The sequence below is a fragment of the Zosterops lateralis genome (genome assembly GCF_965231275.1).
Source record: "Zosterops lateralis genome assembly, chromosome: 17".
Taxonomy (NCBI): Eukaryota; Metazoa; Chordata; class Aves; order Passeriformes; family Zosteropidae; genus Zosterops; species Zosterops lateralis.
The window spans coordinates 4,469,665-4,485,963 of NC_139777.1; the positions used below are offsets into that span (position 1 = coordinate 4,469,665).

At 61.7% G+C, this 16,299-nt stretch overlaps 2 protein-coding genes across 8 annotated transcripts; both read right to left on the reverse strand.

The window, feature by feature from the left end:
- Window positions 1-4,516: 4,516 nt before the first annotated feature.
- Window positions 4,517-12,967, reverse strand: TRPV4 (transient receptor potential cation channel subfamily V member 4). 7 transcript variants are annotated; one of them, XM_083873611.1, is made up of 17 exons: window positions 12,643-12,678; window positions 11,809-11,885; window positions 9,840-10,256; window positions 8,823-8,995; window positions 8,543-8,695; window positions 8,294-8,434; window positions 7,904-8,202; window positions 7,296-7,814; window positions 7,052-7,210; window positions 6,852-6,944; window positions 6,616-6,689; window positions 6,366-6,531; window positions 6,096-6,162; window positions 5,551-5,864; window positions 5,287-5,414; window positions 4,967-5,088; window positions 4,517-4,827 (listed from the first exon to the last, which is right to left on the reverse strand). In XM_083873611.1, the coding sequence occupies exons 3-17, from the start codon at window positions 10,178-10,180 to the stop codon at window positions 4,685-4,687; spliced, it is 2,892 nt and encodes a 963-aa protein (XP_083729737.1). In that variant the 5' UTR covers window positions 10,181-10,256; window positions 11,809-11,885; window positions 12,643-12,678; the 3' UTR covers window positions 4,517-4,684. The 7 variants fall into 7 exon arrangements, with proteins under 7 accessions (XP_083729737.1, XP_083729739.1, XP_083729742.1 ...); XM_083873613.1 differs by lacking the exon at window positions 11,809-11,885 and having other exon boundaries at window positions 12,643-12,967; XM_083873616.1 differs by lacking the exon at window positions 12,643-12,678 and having other exon boundaries at window positions 7,296-7,475; window positions 11,809-12,615.
- A 173-nt stretch (window positions 12,968-13,140) lies between these two features.
- Window positions 13,141-15,909, reverse strand: GLTP (glycolipid transfer protein). Its single transcript, XM_083873820.1, has 5 exons — window positions 15,737-15,909; window positions 15,017-15,078; window positions 14,700-14,833; window positions 14,038-14,188; window positions 13,141-13,886 (listed from the first exon to the last, which is right to left on the reverse strand). Exons 1-5 carry the CDS (start codon window positions 15,837-15,839, stop codon window positions 13,704-13,706), a joined length of 633 nt encoding a protein of 210 aa, XP_083729946.1. The 5' UTR covers window positions 15,840-15,909; the 3' UTR covers window positions 13,141-13,703.
- Window positions 15,910-16,299: the final 390 nt, after the last annotated feature.

Here is a 16,299-nt window from a genome sequence, read left to right on the forward strand (position 1 = left end):
CCCGCAAACCGTGTGTCTGGATGGTGTTTTTCCCAAAGTAAAACCAGGATCTCGCTGGATGTGTGCTCTGGAGTCTCTTTGCTTTGCTGTGGCCTCCCCTGGGCTCCCCCAGAGCCAGGACACCCCCCCCCAACCTGCTCCAGGAGATTTTTAGGGCATGAAGGAGCACCCATAAATAACCTGTTAACGATGCTGAGCCATTAATCCGGCCAGCACCAGTCTCTGCCTCACACCCAAGGGGCAGCACATGGGACAAATCCCTGGGATTAGGGCTGTGGCCTCACGTGCACCCGTGGGACGCCTGTCCCCTCGCAGGGCAATGGGTGCTGGGGTCAGGAACTGTGTCCCCATCCTGTCACCAGCACAGGGGGGTGGCATCTCCGCTGCCATCCGTCTCCCACCTAGTTCCTCACAGAGTTTCTCCATGGCAGGGGCATTCCTGGTGCCCAGGTGGGATGGGGGTGGCCCTGTCACTGAAATCCAACCCCCCTGCTCCACCCGGCAGCAGGAATGAGTCAGCTGGACCGGGATGATGGTCCTGAATCCCAAATAGCTCCCGGCTGAGGATGCATCTCCCCGGCTTCTGTGTCCCATGGTGGGACACACGGCGTGGCCTTATCCCAGCCAGAGAGGGGAGAGGGTGGCAGAGACTCAGCTGCCTTCTGTGCATGGCTGAGAGGGTACAGGGATGGGATGGGATGGGATGGGATGGGATGGGATGGGATGGGATAGGATGGGATGGGATGGGATGGGATGGGATGGGGATGGGGGCAGGACAGAGATAAAGATGGGAATGAGATGGAGTGAGGGATTTGGATAGGATGGGATAAGAATGGGGAAGGGGATGAGGATGGGGACAGATACGAGGATGGGATGAGATGGGATGGGATGGGGACAAGGACAGATATGGTGATGGGGACACAGCCAAGTGGCTGGAGCTGCCCCTTGGCCGAGGCTGAGGCTGGGGCTGGAAGCTCCATTTGCTGGTTTGCTCCCTCACCATAACGGGGCGTGTGGCTCCGCCGGTATTTGTGTCACACCGGGAGGGGACCGCTCTGTCACCGACAGCAAGAAGCATGACAACCCATCCAGGGAACAAAGAGAAATTGGGACAAAAGGAAATTTTCACAGAGGTTAATGTTACTGATGGGGGGGTTGCCACTGCCTGCCTGCGCGTTAAAATTAGTCCGTCTGGAGGAAGATCTTTGCTCAGATCTTTGTCATTAAAAAGATGCCACATCAAAGGAATGTGAGGCTGGAGCACGGCGGGGCTGCTGGGGGTCCCTCTGTGCAGGGCAGCCCCTCCTTGGGGACCTTCCCACACCAAAGGAGGCCTCTACAAAGGCTGGGGGTGTACAGAGCCGTGCTGGGGGCTCCAGGAGAAACTTTGCTCCATCAGCAGTGCCCGTGGGAGGAGGATTCATTAGCTCTGCCTCCATCAGATTTCCCAGCTCGCCATAAATCAGGGCGAGTGGCTGGGAGCGACGGCGCGATCCATCTTGCAGGTCTCCAAGTCATTACATTTCATTAGGAGGTGTGCGGGGGTTTTTATTATTTAGCAGGTTAATTCTCCCCTCGGATCGCTCCTCGGGAGGAGGATTTCGCTGGGCAGCGGGGAGGCTTCAGCTGCGGAATGCAAAATAAATGGGTCCCTTCTTGGTGGGCACCTGCCTCCAGCCAGGGCTGCTGCAGTTCCAGCTCTGGCAGGTACAGGTGAGCATGTGGAGACCCAAAATATGCACAGACACCAGTGGGAGATGGGACAGGGACACCTGAGGTACCTCCCAGCACTGAGGTTGGAGACATCACAACCCACTGCCCTCCCATTCCACAGGGCACAGCACCCATGAGCGCTGTGGGAACACACTGAAGGAAACAATGCTGCTTCTGGCCTACAAATACCTTCCCATTCAAATAATACCAATAATAACACCAACAATAACACAAATTTCCAAGGCAGGTGTGCATGAGGCTGATATTAAACTTAGAGGCCGCCTTTGCTGTTTGGGAGCGAGGAGGAGAGACAGGCAAGTATAAATTGCACGGCTGCAAAAGGACTTAAAAAAACCCATCTCTCATTTTGATTGATATTAGCTTCACAAATTAAGCTTTAGATTTATCTAAAAATAAATTTGCTTCCACGCTCCGCATTCTGGATGACAAGTGCTTTTCTCTTCCCTTTGTTGGGTTTGTCATCGCTGGCAGGGAGGGGTGGGAGGGGGCCAGGGCTGAGCACCGGCCCCCAGGGTGCCCCCATCACCACAGCTGAGGGTGAAACAGCTCAAGGCTTGGTGGGGAAGGGAGTAAAAGGGCCAAAGTCCATCCCTGAAAGTGGCAGAGGCCTCCTGTGCTGGGATGTCACCGTGGTGGCTGTGGTGTCCCCGTCCTCACAGAGCCCCCGCAGGGTGCAGAGTGATGATGCAGGGGCTTGGTGACAGCTGCCCTTCCCACTCCCCAAATCCTTTCAAAGCCCACTGACAAGTGGCCTCTTGGCTTTGGGGCATCAAGATCTGCATGGGAGGGGAGAAAATTGGTTTATATCTCATTTTACTGGAAAATCCCATTTCTGGTGCTGCAGCTGGGGGCAGCCATGGGGCTGAGCCCATCTCTGGCACTTTAGGTGGCTGAGTCCTGTTCCAGCTCCCCAGACACCACACATGGCTCAGCCAGGACTGGCCACTGTGGAGCTGTGGCCACCCAGTCGGGTGAAAGCCAAGTTTATTGTTTTCACCCAAGAACCAGCCTGGAAGTGGAGCAGCTCAGCTCCTCATTCGATTATGGAGCAGGAGCCGCCACCTCCGCCTCTCCCAAGGAGTGATAATGAAACATATTCATCCCTCACCCTGGGGAAATACTTAAACCACAATATGAGAGATGTATGTAAATCACATTTAAACGGAGACGGTGCCGTTAACGCTGACGGCGAGTCATCAAGTTGGAAGATGAAGTGTCCCCTCTGCTGCTAAAGCTTTTGCTGAGAGAGCTGAGCTGTCCCCAGGGCCCTGGCCAGGGTCTCTGTCAGTGTCACCGTGTCACCATGCCGCTGGTGCCCACCCAAAGCGCTCCTTCACACCTGCACAACGTCCAGCTGTGAAAGGAACACTCGCCACTGCAGGTGGCTGGGAGGATGAGGAGGAGAGGAGTTACAGAGGGGTGCTGGATGGGATGGGGTGAGGATGGGAATGGGATGAGGATCCATGGGGATGGGCTAGAGACGGGAGGGGATGGGGTGCGGGGTGCAATGGGGATGGGATGCAAAGCGCTGGTTTGCCCCTGGCCCGGTAGCGGCCCCATCCCTGCGCTCGGGGTGCGCGGTCAGGCCCGGCCCGGGCTCTCCGCGACCGCATTGAGCGGTGTGTGCTGCCCTCCCGTGGAGCGGCCTCGCACTGCGACCGTGCGCCGCATCCCTGCACCGCACCTGTGCCTCGCATCCCTGTACTGCACCTGTGCATCACTGTATCCCTGCACCACACCTGTGCCTCGCATCCCTGTACTGCACCTGTGCACCGCATCCCTGTACTGCACCTGTGCACCGCATCCCTGTACTGCACCTGTGCCTCGCATCCCTGTACTGCACCTGTGCACCGCATCCCTGTACTGCACCTGTGCCTCGCATCCCTGTACTGCACCTGTCCATCCTATCCCTGCACCGCACCTGTGCACTGCATCCCTGTACTGCACCTGTGCATCACTGTATCCCTGTACTGCACCTGTGCATCACTGTATCCCTGTACTGCACCTGTGCATCATTGTATCCCTGCACCACACCTGTGCATCTCATCCCTGCACTGCACCTGTGCATCACTGTATCCCTGCACCACACCTGTGCCTCGCATCCCTGCACTGCACCTGTGCATCTCATCCCTGCACTGCACCTGTGCCTCGCATCCCTGTACTGCACCTGTGCACCGCATCCCTGCACTGCACCTGTGCACCGCATCCCTGCACTGCACCTGTGCCTCGCATCCCTGCACCGCACCTGTGCCTCGCATCCCTGTACTGCACCTGTGCACCGCATCCCTGCACCGCACCTGTGCATCACTGTATCCCTGTACTGCACCTGTGCATCTCATCCCTGCACTGCACCTGTGCATTGCTGTATCCCTGTACCACACCTGCATATCACATCCCTGTACCACACCTGTGCACCACGACCCTGCACCACACCTGAGCTCAGCACAATGGGCTTGGCATGGTTTGGCTCGGCACGGCACGGCCCGGCCAGGGAGCAGGCAGCTCCTCCGCCCCTCCCCGGGCCTTGCCGGCAGCCTGGCTCTCCCACCCGCAATCCCTCATTGCCGGGAGGAGGCGGCGGTGGCGGGTCAGTCTTTATTACTAAATAAATAGTCGTATAAATCTTGTGCAAAACTCTGTGGCAAAACCATCGGCCTTGGCGGGCGGCGGGGGCCGCGCCCCCCACCCCCGGCCCGGGCCGAGGCTCCCGGCACGGCACAGCCACGGCCCCGGCACAGCAAAGCGAAGCGGCGGCACCTGGAGCCGAGACCGCCGGGGCACGGCCAGAGCCCCCACCCGGGCTGGACACCCGCCGGACAGCGGCTGCCGGAGGGAGGGACAGAGGCTGTGCGAATCCCTGAGGAGCAGACAAGCACCATCCAGCTCAGTCGTGATTCCGGAGCCGCTCCGGGGGCCCGGGCAGAGTCCATCAGCTGCCGGTGCCGCGGTGTCAGAGCGGGGAGCTCGGGGCATGGCCGTGCCGCCGCTCCCGCGGCTCCGCTGTGCCCATTGTCCCCAGGGGCACCACCACCTCCTCGGGCGGGCCGCTCTTGTTCAGCTCCACCACGCGCGGCACCACCGTCGACCACCGATCTGTGGAGAGGGTGGGAGGTGGGTAGAGCCGGGAGGAGAATGTGGCTGCTCCCCAGGCTCCCAAATCTGCTCCTGGGGCTCGTCAGAGGCTGCAAGCAGCATCCTGAGGGAAGCTCCCAGCCCACAGCACGGCGCTCACCTCTTCGCAGCCGGCCCACGGTGTGGGAGAAGCCGTAGTACTGATATGTGTCACTCTTGCCCGGGTCCTCACTGATGATGCCCAGATTCTGGTTCCAGTGGGACCAGTTCACCTCGTCCACCCTGTGGGGAAGGTGAGACCCGCAGGGGATGCACAGAGTGCCCAGGAGCCAGGGTGGGAGCTCCAGCACCCACCAGCAATGCCAGCTGCCTCCAGATCAGCACAAAGCGCCCAAAAAATGAGTGCCCAGTGTCAGCCCCCCAAAATACTGCTGGCTGTGGTGGGAGAGGCTCAGCTGCTCTCCAGCCTCCCACCTTTACCTGAAGCACCAGCGGCGGTCGGGGGTCCCGTCCGTGCCCTTCCCCACAGTGACCATCTCCCCTGAGCGGAAAGCTTTCCGCAGGAACACCGGGAAGGAGCGCTCGATGTCCAGGATGGTGGTGGCCCACTGCCAGGGACACCAGCGACTGCTTGAGCATGGAGGTGCCTTGCCCACAGAGCTCAGGATGCCTCCATGCTGCAGCTCTCCCCAGGGAACAGGCAGCCCATGGAGAGCCCCTATCCCACTGTCCCCAGGGTGGTACCTGCAGCTTCCAGATGTGTTTGCTCTCCTTGGAGACTTGGCCCACGGTCTCACCCATGAGGGCGATGAGCATGTTGAGGAGGAGCACAAAGGTGAGGATGATGTAGGTGACGAGGAGGATGATGAAGACGCCGGGGTACTTGGTGCTCTCCAGCATCTCCAGGTCGCCCATGCCGATGGTGAGCTTGAAGAGGTCGAGCAGGAAGGTGCTGAAGGTCTGGCTGTCCCGGCAGGATGGGTAGGTGGGCACGGTGCAGTTGGACTTCTCGCTGCAGGACTCACTGCTGGGACACGGGTTGAGGAGGGACACCAGGGCTGGGGGAGAAGGGACAGGGACAGCGAGTCTGCAGGGGCAATGGCAAGGACAGGATCCACAATGGGCCCCACTGTGGCTCCATGCTGGCTGAGACCTTCTCCAGCACGGGAGGAGGCAAAGGCTGAGCCTGTGGGCAGGTGGGATGGAGCTGGGGGGTCTGCAGCCCCCTGCCCAGCCAGGCTGAGCCATAGGGCTTGTCCTTCCCCCAGCCAGGGGACCTGTCTGGTTACCTGACGCGTAGCCAATCATGAAGAGCAGGTAGACCAGGAGGAAGCGGAACAAATCTTTGAAGAGGATCTGAAAGTGATGGAGAGCAGGGTGAGGTGTGCTGGATGCACCACGGCATCACCACCAAGCTGTGCCACTGGCACGGCTGGGCTGGGAGCAGGGCAGTGGAGAGCCACAGGAACACCTCACAAAGCCTGGAGGAACCCCTTTAGGCTGCACTTCCACAGGAGGATCACCCCTGGAGAAGGACAAGACCCACGATCCCAGCAGACCTTCTGGATCATGATGCTGTAGGTCCCTGTCAGCTTGAGCCCACGGGTGAAGTACAGAGCGTTCATCCAGCCCAGGACCAGAGCAAAGACCATGACAGCCAGGTAGGCCTCGATGCCACCCAGGTACAGCCCCGCCGTGACAATCACCAGCACCGAGTAGATGAAGCTGGAGGAGAGTTGGGGTCAGACCCTGCACCCACAAGCCTGGGGAGTGCAGTGGCTTGTGGTGGCCTGGGGATTCCCCACATACTAGAGCAGCTGGAAGGAGCCATCTATGAAGAAGGAGTTCACACCCGGGCACTTCTTCATGAACAGGTCTTTGATCTGTGGGAGAGAGGCAGAGGTTGGAGGGTCTGGGTTGCAGGGTCCCCGTGTTGGGGGCCACTGTGGCAGTAATGGATGCCTCAGGGGATGTGGCTGTGACCCCTGGAGACCCCAAAGAGTTCAGTGGTCCCACGGGAGGACCCCCTGCCTTGCCACACTGACGTTTGTGCAGAAGAAGAGGATTCCAGTGAGGAGGGTGATGATCTCCCCGGCCAGGCGCAGGTAGTCGGCAGTGCTGGTGTAGGGGTAGGGCGGCTGTGGGGAGAGGACAGAGCTGAGCTGCTGCCCCATCCCCGGAACAGAGACCTGGCAGACCCTCCTGTGAGGCAGAGCTGCCCCATGGGGACAGCATAGGGACTCACAGGGCCTTCCATGGGGCGGTAGTAGGCGACCAGGGTGAAGATGATCATGGCGCTGAGGTAGGAGACCACGCTGATGTAGAAGGAGACAGCCCCAAACTTGCGCCACTTGTCCCTCAGCAGCTCGTTGATGGGCTCCACAGCCAGCATCTCGTGGCGGTTCTGCTGGGACATGGGTGCTGACAGAGGGGACAGGGCCACTGGATCCCCTCCAGACCCCTCCCAGTCCCCCCCAGCCCCTGCACACCTCGATCTTGCTGTTGTAGACGAGGATCTCCAGCACAGACACCTCCTCCCCACAGGTGTCCAGCGAGGAGAGGTCGTACAGGGAGGAGTAGACGGGGCCGTACGCCCAATCCTTGAATTTCCGGGAGAGGTGCCGGACGTCCTCGTCCGTGATCTCCCGCCGGATGATGTGCTGGAAGATCTGCCAGAGGGAGGGAGGGAGAGAGGGAGGACTGCTACCCACAGACCTGGCCCCATTTGCCTGGGGCACTCTGCCCTCCTCCCACCCGACCTTGGGTGCATCCCCCAATTCAGTGGGCTCAGGATGCTCCTGGGGTGATGCAAAGTCACTGTCACAGCCTTCCAGGATGCTGCAGCTTTGGCATTTTTCATGACACCCCTGCCTGCCCCACCAGAGGCCAAGGGTCAGGGGAGAGGATGGGCTGTGTGAAGGTCTGGAGTTAATTAGGAAAGGGCCAGAATGCAAAGGGGTGTTAATTAGCCAGGTTAATAGGCTGCACATCCAGGTTTCCAGCAGCATCTGCAGAGAGAAGCCGTGCATGCACTGAGTGTGCCAGGGCTCAGCAGGGATGGCAGGGAGACATCCCCCAACACAAGGGGGGACCATACCCCAATCTTGCCGGTCTTAGCTGCCATCATGAGCGGGGACAGGCCGTCGTTGTTGAGCAAAGCCTCCAGGTTGGTGTCGGGGAAGAGCTTGGCGCACTTGACGAGGAGCAGGTCGTACATCTTGGTGACAAACTTGGTGTTCTCGCGGGTGTTGTCGGCGATGGCCACCAGGGCGTGCAGCACGGTGTTGCCGCGGGAGTCCTGGCGCCGCAGGTCCGCCTGCTTGTGCCCGTTCTCCGTCAGGTAGTGCACGATGTGCGGCTGGTTGGTGCAGGCGGCCAGCGAGAGGGGCAGCTCACCTGGGGGGGACAACAGCGGGGCTCCTGTCACCCCTTCCCCACCGCGGGGACACCTCAGGGTGCAGCCCCCCGGCTCCCTCTCCCCGCTCACCGAAGTAGAAATAGCCGCCCTCGCTTTTGGGCTGGAAGAAGCGGCCGCGGGCCTGGGCATGGACATCTGCTCCCTTCTCCACCAGCAGCTCCACGTAGTGCTTGCAGCGGCGCTCGATGGCGATGTGCAGCGCTGTCTGACCTGCGACATCACCGCCCGTCAGCCACCGCCGTGCCCGGGGATATCCCCCCATCCCAGCCCTCCTCTGGTCCCTGAACCACCCCAGAGCAGTGTCCCCACGGCCCCCACCTCGGTAGTAGACGTCCCTGAAGGGCGAGTTGATGAACTCCCGCATGTTTCCCGTCTTCTCGGCGATGTCCAGCAGGACGGGGATGGTGTCGTTCTTGCCCCCGCTCAGGTTGAGCAGAGCTTTGGGCAGGCAGGTCTTTCCCGTGGAGGGCTCTGCGAGTGGAGGGTGCTGATGGGGGGCCAGGGCAAACCCCTCAGGCCCCTGGCTCCCCATCCCACAGGAACACAGGGATCCCAGTGGTCACGGCACAGCCCCGGCAAGGAACAGCCAGGTGCTCACCTCGGAAATCCTCGTCTGTGAGGCGCTTCTTGTGGGTGAGCAGGAAGGAGAGGAGCCCATCCAGGCCTGCCGGGGACCCCCGGGAGACGATGTCGAAGAGGATGGGCCTGTTGAAGACCTTGAGGACGGGGGGCGGGTCGGGAGCCGGTCCCTTGGCGGCCGCCGGCTGCTTCCTGCGGGAGAAACTCCAGCGCTGGCAACAGGAGCCGCTCCTCGGCTTCCCCCACCTGTGCCAGGGGCTCGGGGGTGCTCAGCCACCGGGGACAGGCCCCTGGGGACACCTGTGAGGCCAGGGCGGCCTCCCCAGCACAGCAGCCCAGCGCTCCCAGGGCTTTGCCAGCTCCCACCCGGTGCTGCAGCGCTCGGGGCCCCCGGCTGTGCCCCCCGGGAGGGACGGGCCGAGGGTTTGGTCACGCTCCGGCACCGCGGGGGAAGCCAGACCGGTCGGGGCAGTCGGCAACAGCGGGGGGATGGAGCGGGGAGAGCTCCGGGCACCGGGAATTGAGGCAGGACAAACGGTGGTTGCCCCAGCCAGGAATATCCATTCTGAGGGCTCTTGGGGCATCCTAGCCCTCTCCACCCACCTCCAGGGGGGAACATCCCGCTCTCCCAAGCCGGGTGCAGCCTGGGTGGGGACACTGGCGGGCAGCCCCAGGTGCCCGGCACAGAGGGGCATTGTGAGTCCGGCCGCGGGCAGCCCCCCCCCGGCTCCGGTTTCCTGGCGCGGGCAGGGCGGAGGCCCTCCTGAAAAGCCTTTTCATGCCGCAGCCAGACGGCCGCACCGGCCAGGGGAGCGGCCGGGCGCACAGAGCCTCTTTCATGGTGCCCTTAAGGGGGAAGGGGAGCCCGATCCCGGCCCCGCCGCACCGGGGGCTGCGGACCCCCAGCAGGGCACGGCACAGCCCAGCCTGTGTGCGCCACCTCTGCCCCAAGCACCCCAAAGGTCTGCCCCACATCCCCAGCTCCTGAACATCCCCATCCCCACCGGGGTGCCCCCACCGGGGGTCCCCCACTCACTCCACGATCCTCCTGCGCCAGCGCTTGTTCTCGCTGGGGTGGTGGCGGTAGGTCCCGTAGTCGAAGAGAGAATCCATGGGCGCTTTCTTGGGCGCGGGGACCACGGGGGACTCGTAGATGGTGGACTCCAGCAGCTCCATGGGCTTCGGGGCGCCTTTCCGAAAAGCGCCGTGGAATTTCATGCGGAGGTTTTGTTTTCCATCCCCGGCGCCGGGGGGACCCCGCGCTGCCTCGGCGGGGCCCGGGGTGTCCTCGCTCTCGAACAGGTTGGCCAGAGAGGAGAGCGGGAAGGATTCGTTCTGCAGGGAGCCGTCCTCCCCGGCATCTTCGGGGTCTGCCATGGTCCCTGCCCGGAGGGACGGGCACACCGACCTGCCTGCCTGGCTCTGACCCCCGGCTCCTTCCACGAGAGCAGATCTGGGAGAAGAAAACCGCGTGTCATCCCTAAAAGTCCCTCCCCGTCCTCTCCCCGCGGCGGGACATGTCCCACACCCACCCTGGTAGAGGTTGGGGCCGGCGGGATCTCTCGTAGCTCAGAATCTCCTGGATGATCCTGCCTTGTCCCGGCTCTCCTCGGCACCCACCCACCCTCTGCGGGGACCCCTCACGTCTGCAGGGGCCGCTCCGGCTGCGGCTCTGCCGTGCTGGGCGAGGGCGAGCCCGGCCCCGCTGCGGTCAGCCCGGGGTGCAGCCCAGGACAGGGCACAGAGCAGACCCTGTGCGCCGCGATCTGCCGCCCAAGGAAAGAAAACATTCCTCGGGATACTCCCCACATCCAAGGAAGCGTCCAGGGAAGCGCCCAGAGGCAGCAGGGCCGGGAGCGGGGCCAGGGCTGCTCCTGATGCTCCAGCACCCAGGGGGGCTCGGTGGGAGCCGGGTCTGGGCACCGGGAGGGGACGGGAGCGGCCCGGGGCGGGGCTGCAGCCCGCGGGAGGGGCAGGAGCAGCGCTGGGACAAGAAATTACGGGTTTATGTTGCCCGGAGGGACGTGGAGATGAAGGAGAGACGTGCTCTCAGCGCGGGCAGCAGAGCACTGTACCGTGTCACCGTGTCCTGGGCACGGACAGGTGACCGACCTCAGGCACTGCCCCAGCCCCGCTTTCCACCAAAAACCCTCCAGGGAAACCCAGCAGCGTTAGGGCTCAGCACAGTCCCCTCTGCGGGGAGCTCAGCCTTCCCGGGACAGAAAAAGCAGCGGGAAACGTGTCATTTTGTGCCGGGCTGAAGCTCTGTGCGACAAGCCACAGTGGCAGGCTGGGCTCTGCCGGGGGAACAGCCCAGCCGGGGAAAGGGCTCCAATGAGGCAGCGGCTCCTGGCAGCCGCATTGTGCTCCCCTGGGCACGGGGGATGAGGGTGGAAAACGGCCCCCAAACCCTGCAGTGACAGGGAGGGGGTTCAGGCAGTGGTTCCTTCTCTTTGCCACCCTGAGGGACACCCATGGGGATGGAGCAGCCCTGAGGGGCACCCAGGGGGCTGGTGCAGCCCTGGGGGGCACCAGGTGGGGATGGAGCAGCCCTGGGGGGCACCAGGTGGGGATGGAGCAGCCCTGGGGGGCACCAGGTGGGGATGGTGCAGCCCTGGGGGGCACCAGGTGGGGATGGAGCAGCCCTGGGGGACACCAGGTGGGGATGGAGCAGCCCCCGGGGCAACCAGTGCAGCCCTGGGGGACACAGTGGGGACAATGCAACCCTGGGTGACAGTGCAGCCCTGGGGGACACAGAGCTGACAGTTTCTCCTCTTTGCTGACCTTCCTGCCATCCCCATCTCTGCAAGAAATTCCACAAGCACCTGCCAAAGCCCGCAGGTCCCACACCCCGACCCCGCGCAAACAGGGGCCCTCCCAGGGCCCGTTTGACCTTGGAGAATGGAGAAGAGGGAATTGCCAAGCGCACGGACCCTGCGGGATGGGAATGGGGACGGAGCACCTGAAAAGCGCAGCTTTAGGGAAAACCCGGGGCTGTCACACACCTGCTGTCACCGAAGTTTGTGAGGGAAATGAGGGACTGGGGCTGGTGCTGTCAGCCCGGGCGCTGCCAGGAAAGGTGCTGTCACAGGGGTTTGATTTGGCCCGTTAGTTATTTGGGTTTGGATTTTTCAGCCTTCCTCACCTCATGGAATAACTGAGTCAAGGCATAGCTCTCGCATCCAACACAAACCCCACCTGTGCTCCCATCTCTTCCCAGCTTCCCACCAAGATACCTCCCAGTCAGACCAGTGTCCCCAGTCAGTGCCCACTCCAGCCCAGCACGGGAGCACGGACACTGCCACCAACAGCGGGAGCTGCGGGGACATCTCTGGGTGGGCGGCAGGGAGGATGTCCCATGACATCAAAGGGTGATCCGGTGGGAGTGAATCACTGAAACCACAGCGGGTTCTCGTCGGAAATGCCCATCGGGAGGGATGCAGATGCTTCCCCAAATCATCCTCAGCGCTGGGGCCGTGCTCACCTCGGCAACAGGCAGGAGGAGCTCGGTGTGGGCAAGTTGGGGGGTCGGAGCTGGTGGGAGCCCCCTCCTCAAAGCCTGGGAACCCACCCGGCACCTCAATCTCAGCTCATGAGTCCCCGGGCTGTCCGGACAGTGCCGAGCCATCCATAAATGTTCACTTAGCCCTGCTCAGCTCAGCCCTCGATCTGGCCTCACCTGGGGTCTCCATCCTACCCCGCTCCCTGCTCGGAGAGCTCCATCCTGCCCCAGTTTCCATGTCCCCGCTCTGGAGGCTCCATCCAGCCCCGGTGCCCGTGTCCCGGCCCGTCCCACTCCCGGTCGTGCCCACCCGTTGCCCGCTGCCCCGGCTCCGTACCGCCAAAGGTCCCGTGGAAAGTCCCGCAAACTCCGGCGCCGCAGAGTCTCCCGGGGCCGGTCCCCGGCGGTCCCTCCCCGGCCCCAGCGGCGGAGGCGGCACCGGGACCCGCCCTCGGGATCGGCCTCCGCCCCCTCGGCCCCGGCCAGTCCCTCGGGAACACCGGGCACGAAACAGCCCACAAGGAACAGCCCCAAAATATCCTTCAAAATATAAGCACCCCAGGAAAAACGTCTCCGATACAGCCCTCCCAATGAACAGCCCCAAAAGCCGTCCCAAAAACAGCCTCCTCCCAGGACACAGCTTCAAAACAGACTCCCAGGAACAACTCCAAAACACTCTCCTCAAAGCCTTCCTGAAAACAGCTCCCCTAGGAAAAATAAACCCCAAATCTCCCTACCCAAAACAGCCCTGACAGGAACAGCCCCAAAAACACTTCCCTAAAACAGTCTCCCCAAACACAGCCCCCAAGAACAGCCCCAGCTGAGGCTCCCAGGCCATGGGTACTGTCAGTTTTTATTAATTCTGCTCCCGCCGGGGCTCGGGAGGCTCGGGGGGCTCGTAAGGCACCGCAAACACCGCGGGGACAGTCCTGGGTTTCTGAATCCTGGCGGACAGGCTCGATCCCAGGCACTGGAAGAGTTGGGGTCACTCAGGAAAGTCATCAGGCATCATTCTGGACAATCCAGTGCCAATCAACACTGTGGATTTGAGGTGCCCACGGCGGGTTCCAGGCACAGTCCAAGTGCCACTTGGTTCATCAGCAGGACACTTCATTCCCTGCCCACTGAAGGCAGGAATCCGAGAGTTTGGGACTAGGAACGCTTGTTCCTTCTCTTGGGAAATCCGAGGGTGACACCCACAATTGTTTTATTGCCATATTCTTAATAGAAAGTTAATTACTATTATATTTTTTTGGTTAGAAAAGACGTTATCCACTGCAGATCCAGACAGGAATCGAAGTCACCAGAGAGCTGGGAGCCGCCCCAGCTGCCACAGTGATGAAGACATAGGTAACACCCATCACACGTTATTTAATCTGTGCCAATCCTGTGCCAGCTTCAGGCTTTGTAGCTCAGCTCAGCATTCATCTTCGTGTACATTTCGTAAATTGCATCCAGGATTGGAGTGACCCTTGTGAGGAACTGGTGGATTTTTTCTATGCTTTCCTCTTCCTTGACTTCTTTACCTTTCTCCAAGGCCTTCAGCAAATCGGATTTGTAGGGAAGAGCGTAGACTGAGCCCTACAAAACAAGGAGAGGGTGTTTGATTCTCACAAACCCAACAGAGACCATGGGTTGGGTTGCTCCCATGCACCAATGCTGTGGGGTCTCCAGACATGGGAATAGCCTTAGGGATGATGGCTGGATGCTTGGAGAGGGGGGGAATGCTCACCGTGAAGAGCTTCTGCAGCATCCAGCCGTGGTATTTCTTCAGTGCAATCTCATAAGCCTTCAAGGCGTTCACTCGGATGAGGTTGGGATGCTCCTCATCCCTCTCGCCATCAGAGATGCTCTGCAGCAACACCAGAATGAATTTCAGACCCCTGGGAGAAGAGCAGAGATGTTGGGCTCAGGGAAGTGGGTGCTGTTTCCCAGCTCCCAGTGTTTGCAAGCATCCCAAAAACCCACAGGCCTGGCAGTGCATCCCTCTCGCAGAGCTGGTGCCTGTCCCTGTGTGTCCATCCAGGGAAGAGAGAGAGAAGGGCTGGATGGAGCCCCCAGGGCAGGACATGGGGCCCAGGGCAGGATGGAACCCCCAGGTGAGGCCAGGGCTGAGGGCTGAGCTGGGCAGGGTCAGCTGCAGCCCCATAGATCCTGCAGGCACTGCAGGGCCCTGACCTCTCCAATCTGTGGGCTCACACTCTAAGGCTGAGTTCCCCTGTGCATTCCTAGGGGGGAGATCTGAGGAGGGGGTTCCCAACAGCTCCCCAAACACAGCACCCCACACTGCCCAGCCCACGGGGACCAGCCCAGCACAGGCAGCCTCCATTTGGCATTCCCCAGCTCCCCACATGTCAGGACACAGCTGGAGCAGCTCCCGACGCCGTGAGTCACCTTTTCAACCACATCAGCGCCAGCGTCGCGCCTGTCTTGGGCCAGGCCGAGCCGTGCAGCTCCTTCTCCACCTCCAGGATGTTCTGCAGCGTTTTGAACTTGGCAGGGTTGGAGTCATAAACCGCCCGGATTTTCTGAGGGCAGAAAAAGAGGGTTGGCTCCCGGGAGCAGGGACTTTGGGCAGGAACCCGCGCCTGGATGAGCCACTGCTGAGCTCAAAGTCCCCGTGGGAAGAAAAGCCTTTTGAAACACTCCCAGTCCCACAGCATCTCTCCCCAGGGATTTTCCTCTCTGAGCCGTCCTGAGTCCCTTCCTACCTTGATATTTCCAGTCAGGTCTGCTTTGACAGGCGAGTAGACAATGGGAGTCCCCAGGCAATCTGTGGAGACAGGGAGGGAAGACAGTTAGACACTGGTGACACAGGGAACACCACAGACTTCCCCTAACAGGTTTCACTTTAAGCACAGCTCAGGCAATGAGACAAGCCAGCGAGACTAGAAAAGGATCTCTGAGCTTCATACATGGTTGTTGGCCCTTGGGACAGCCCTGCCACTTAATGCAGCCCCACCAGTGACCTCCAATCCCCCTGGCTCCGGGACACAGCCCTGGCAGAACACCCTGGAACAGCCTGACCGGCACCGGACACTGTCCGTCCACAGGCAGGCAGCCCCATGTCCTGCCCTTCCGGGGCTGCCACACAATAGCTGACATTGTGGAGGGCGAGCCGGCACACTGTGCCACGAGGGCGGCCACGCCGACACCCACCCGTGTCCCTACACGGGGTGGGATCCATGGGTGGGTGGGATGGCAGCGCCGGGCGATGCCTCTGGATGGGGAAGGCAGGACGCTTCCCAACGGGGCTGCTCGGCAGGTTTGACAGGATCGTGATGCAACCCTGGCCCCGGCAGAGCAGCCAAGCCTGGCCTGAGCCCTGGATCAGGTAGGGGGGTCACCACGCAGAACTGGGGAGGGGGCACCCCGCAGCAGGCCTGGTCCCAGCCCCCAGCATCTCCCAGCCCCGGCTACCCCGGTCTCACCGAAGAACGGCGGCAGGTGCGCCACGGCCTCCAGGAAGGGCAAAGTCTCGATCTGCTTATCAGCGGGCAGCGGCTTGAACTCGTGTTCCAGCAGCAGCGCCATGACCGACGCTCCTTCCCTCCTTTCCCCCTCACCGCTCCCCGGCTGAGGGGGCTCTGAGGGCAGCGGGGGCCGACCCGGCAGCGCGCCCACGCCACGCTCCGCCCCTCGCCGCTTCGACCAATGGCTGCGCATCGGCCGTACGGCCGATGCGCAGCCATTGGTCGAAGCGGCGAGGGGCGGGACTTGCATAGCAATGAGGAAGCCACGCCCCCATCGCCCCCTCAGAGTCGGGGCCTGGCCGTGCTGGGGACCCCGCGCTGCCCCGGCCGCGTTCCCAGCGCTGCTCAGGCCGGCGTGAATTATTCACGGGCGATAAATATTTTATAGGGAACAGATGGAAAACAAACCTCAACGCGCGGGAGTGATGAAACACCTCAGTGAGGGGTTGGTTGGGTGGGAAAACGACACCGAGCGGGGACACGGAGAGGTGAAGAAGGGGTGGGAGCGGAGTGGGGGGGGG

What these genes read in the sequence shown, in the direction of transcription:
- TRPV4 (XM_083873613.1), bottom strand. Translation starts at nt 10,180, where the DNA reads ATGGCAGACCCCGAAGATGCCGGGGAGGACGGCTCCCTGCAGAACGAA. An exon ending in CTAAGACCGGCAAGATTGGG is followed by an intron (nt 7,815 to 7,903) that starts GTATGGTCCCCC and finishes TTCTCTCTGCAG; the next exon opens with ATGCTGCTGGAAACCTGGAT. An exon ending in TCCTCTTCTTCTGCACAAAC is followed by an intron (nt 6,690 to 6,851) that starts GTCAGTGTGGCA and finishes TCTCTCCCACAG; the next exon opens with ATCAAAGACCTGTTCATGAA.
- GLTP (XM_083873820.1), bottom strand. Translation starts at nt 15,839, where the DNA reads ATGGCGCTGCTGCTGGAACACGAGTTCAAGCCGCTGCCCGCTGATAAG. An exon ending in GCACCTGCCGCCGTTCTTCG is followed by an intron (nt 15,079 to 15,736) that starts GTGAGACCGGGG and finishes CTGTCTCCACAG; the next exon opens with ATTGCCTGGGGACTCCCATT. An exon ending in ACCTGACTGGAAATATCAAG is followed by an intron (nt 14,834 to 15,016) that starts GTAGGAAGGGAC and finishes TTCTGCCCTCAG; the next exon opens with AAAATCCGGGCGGTTTATGA.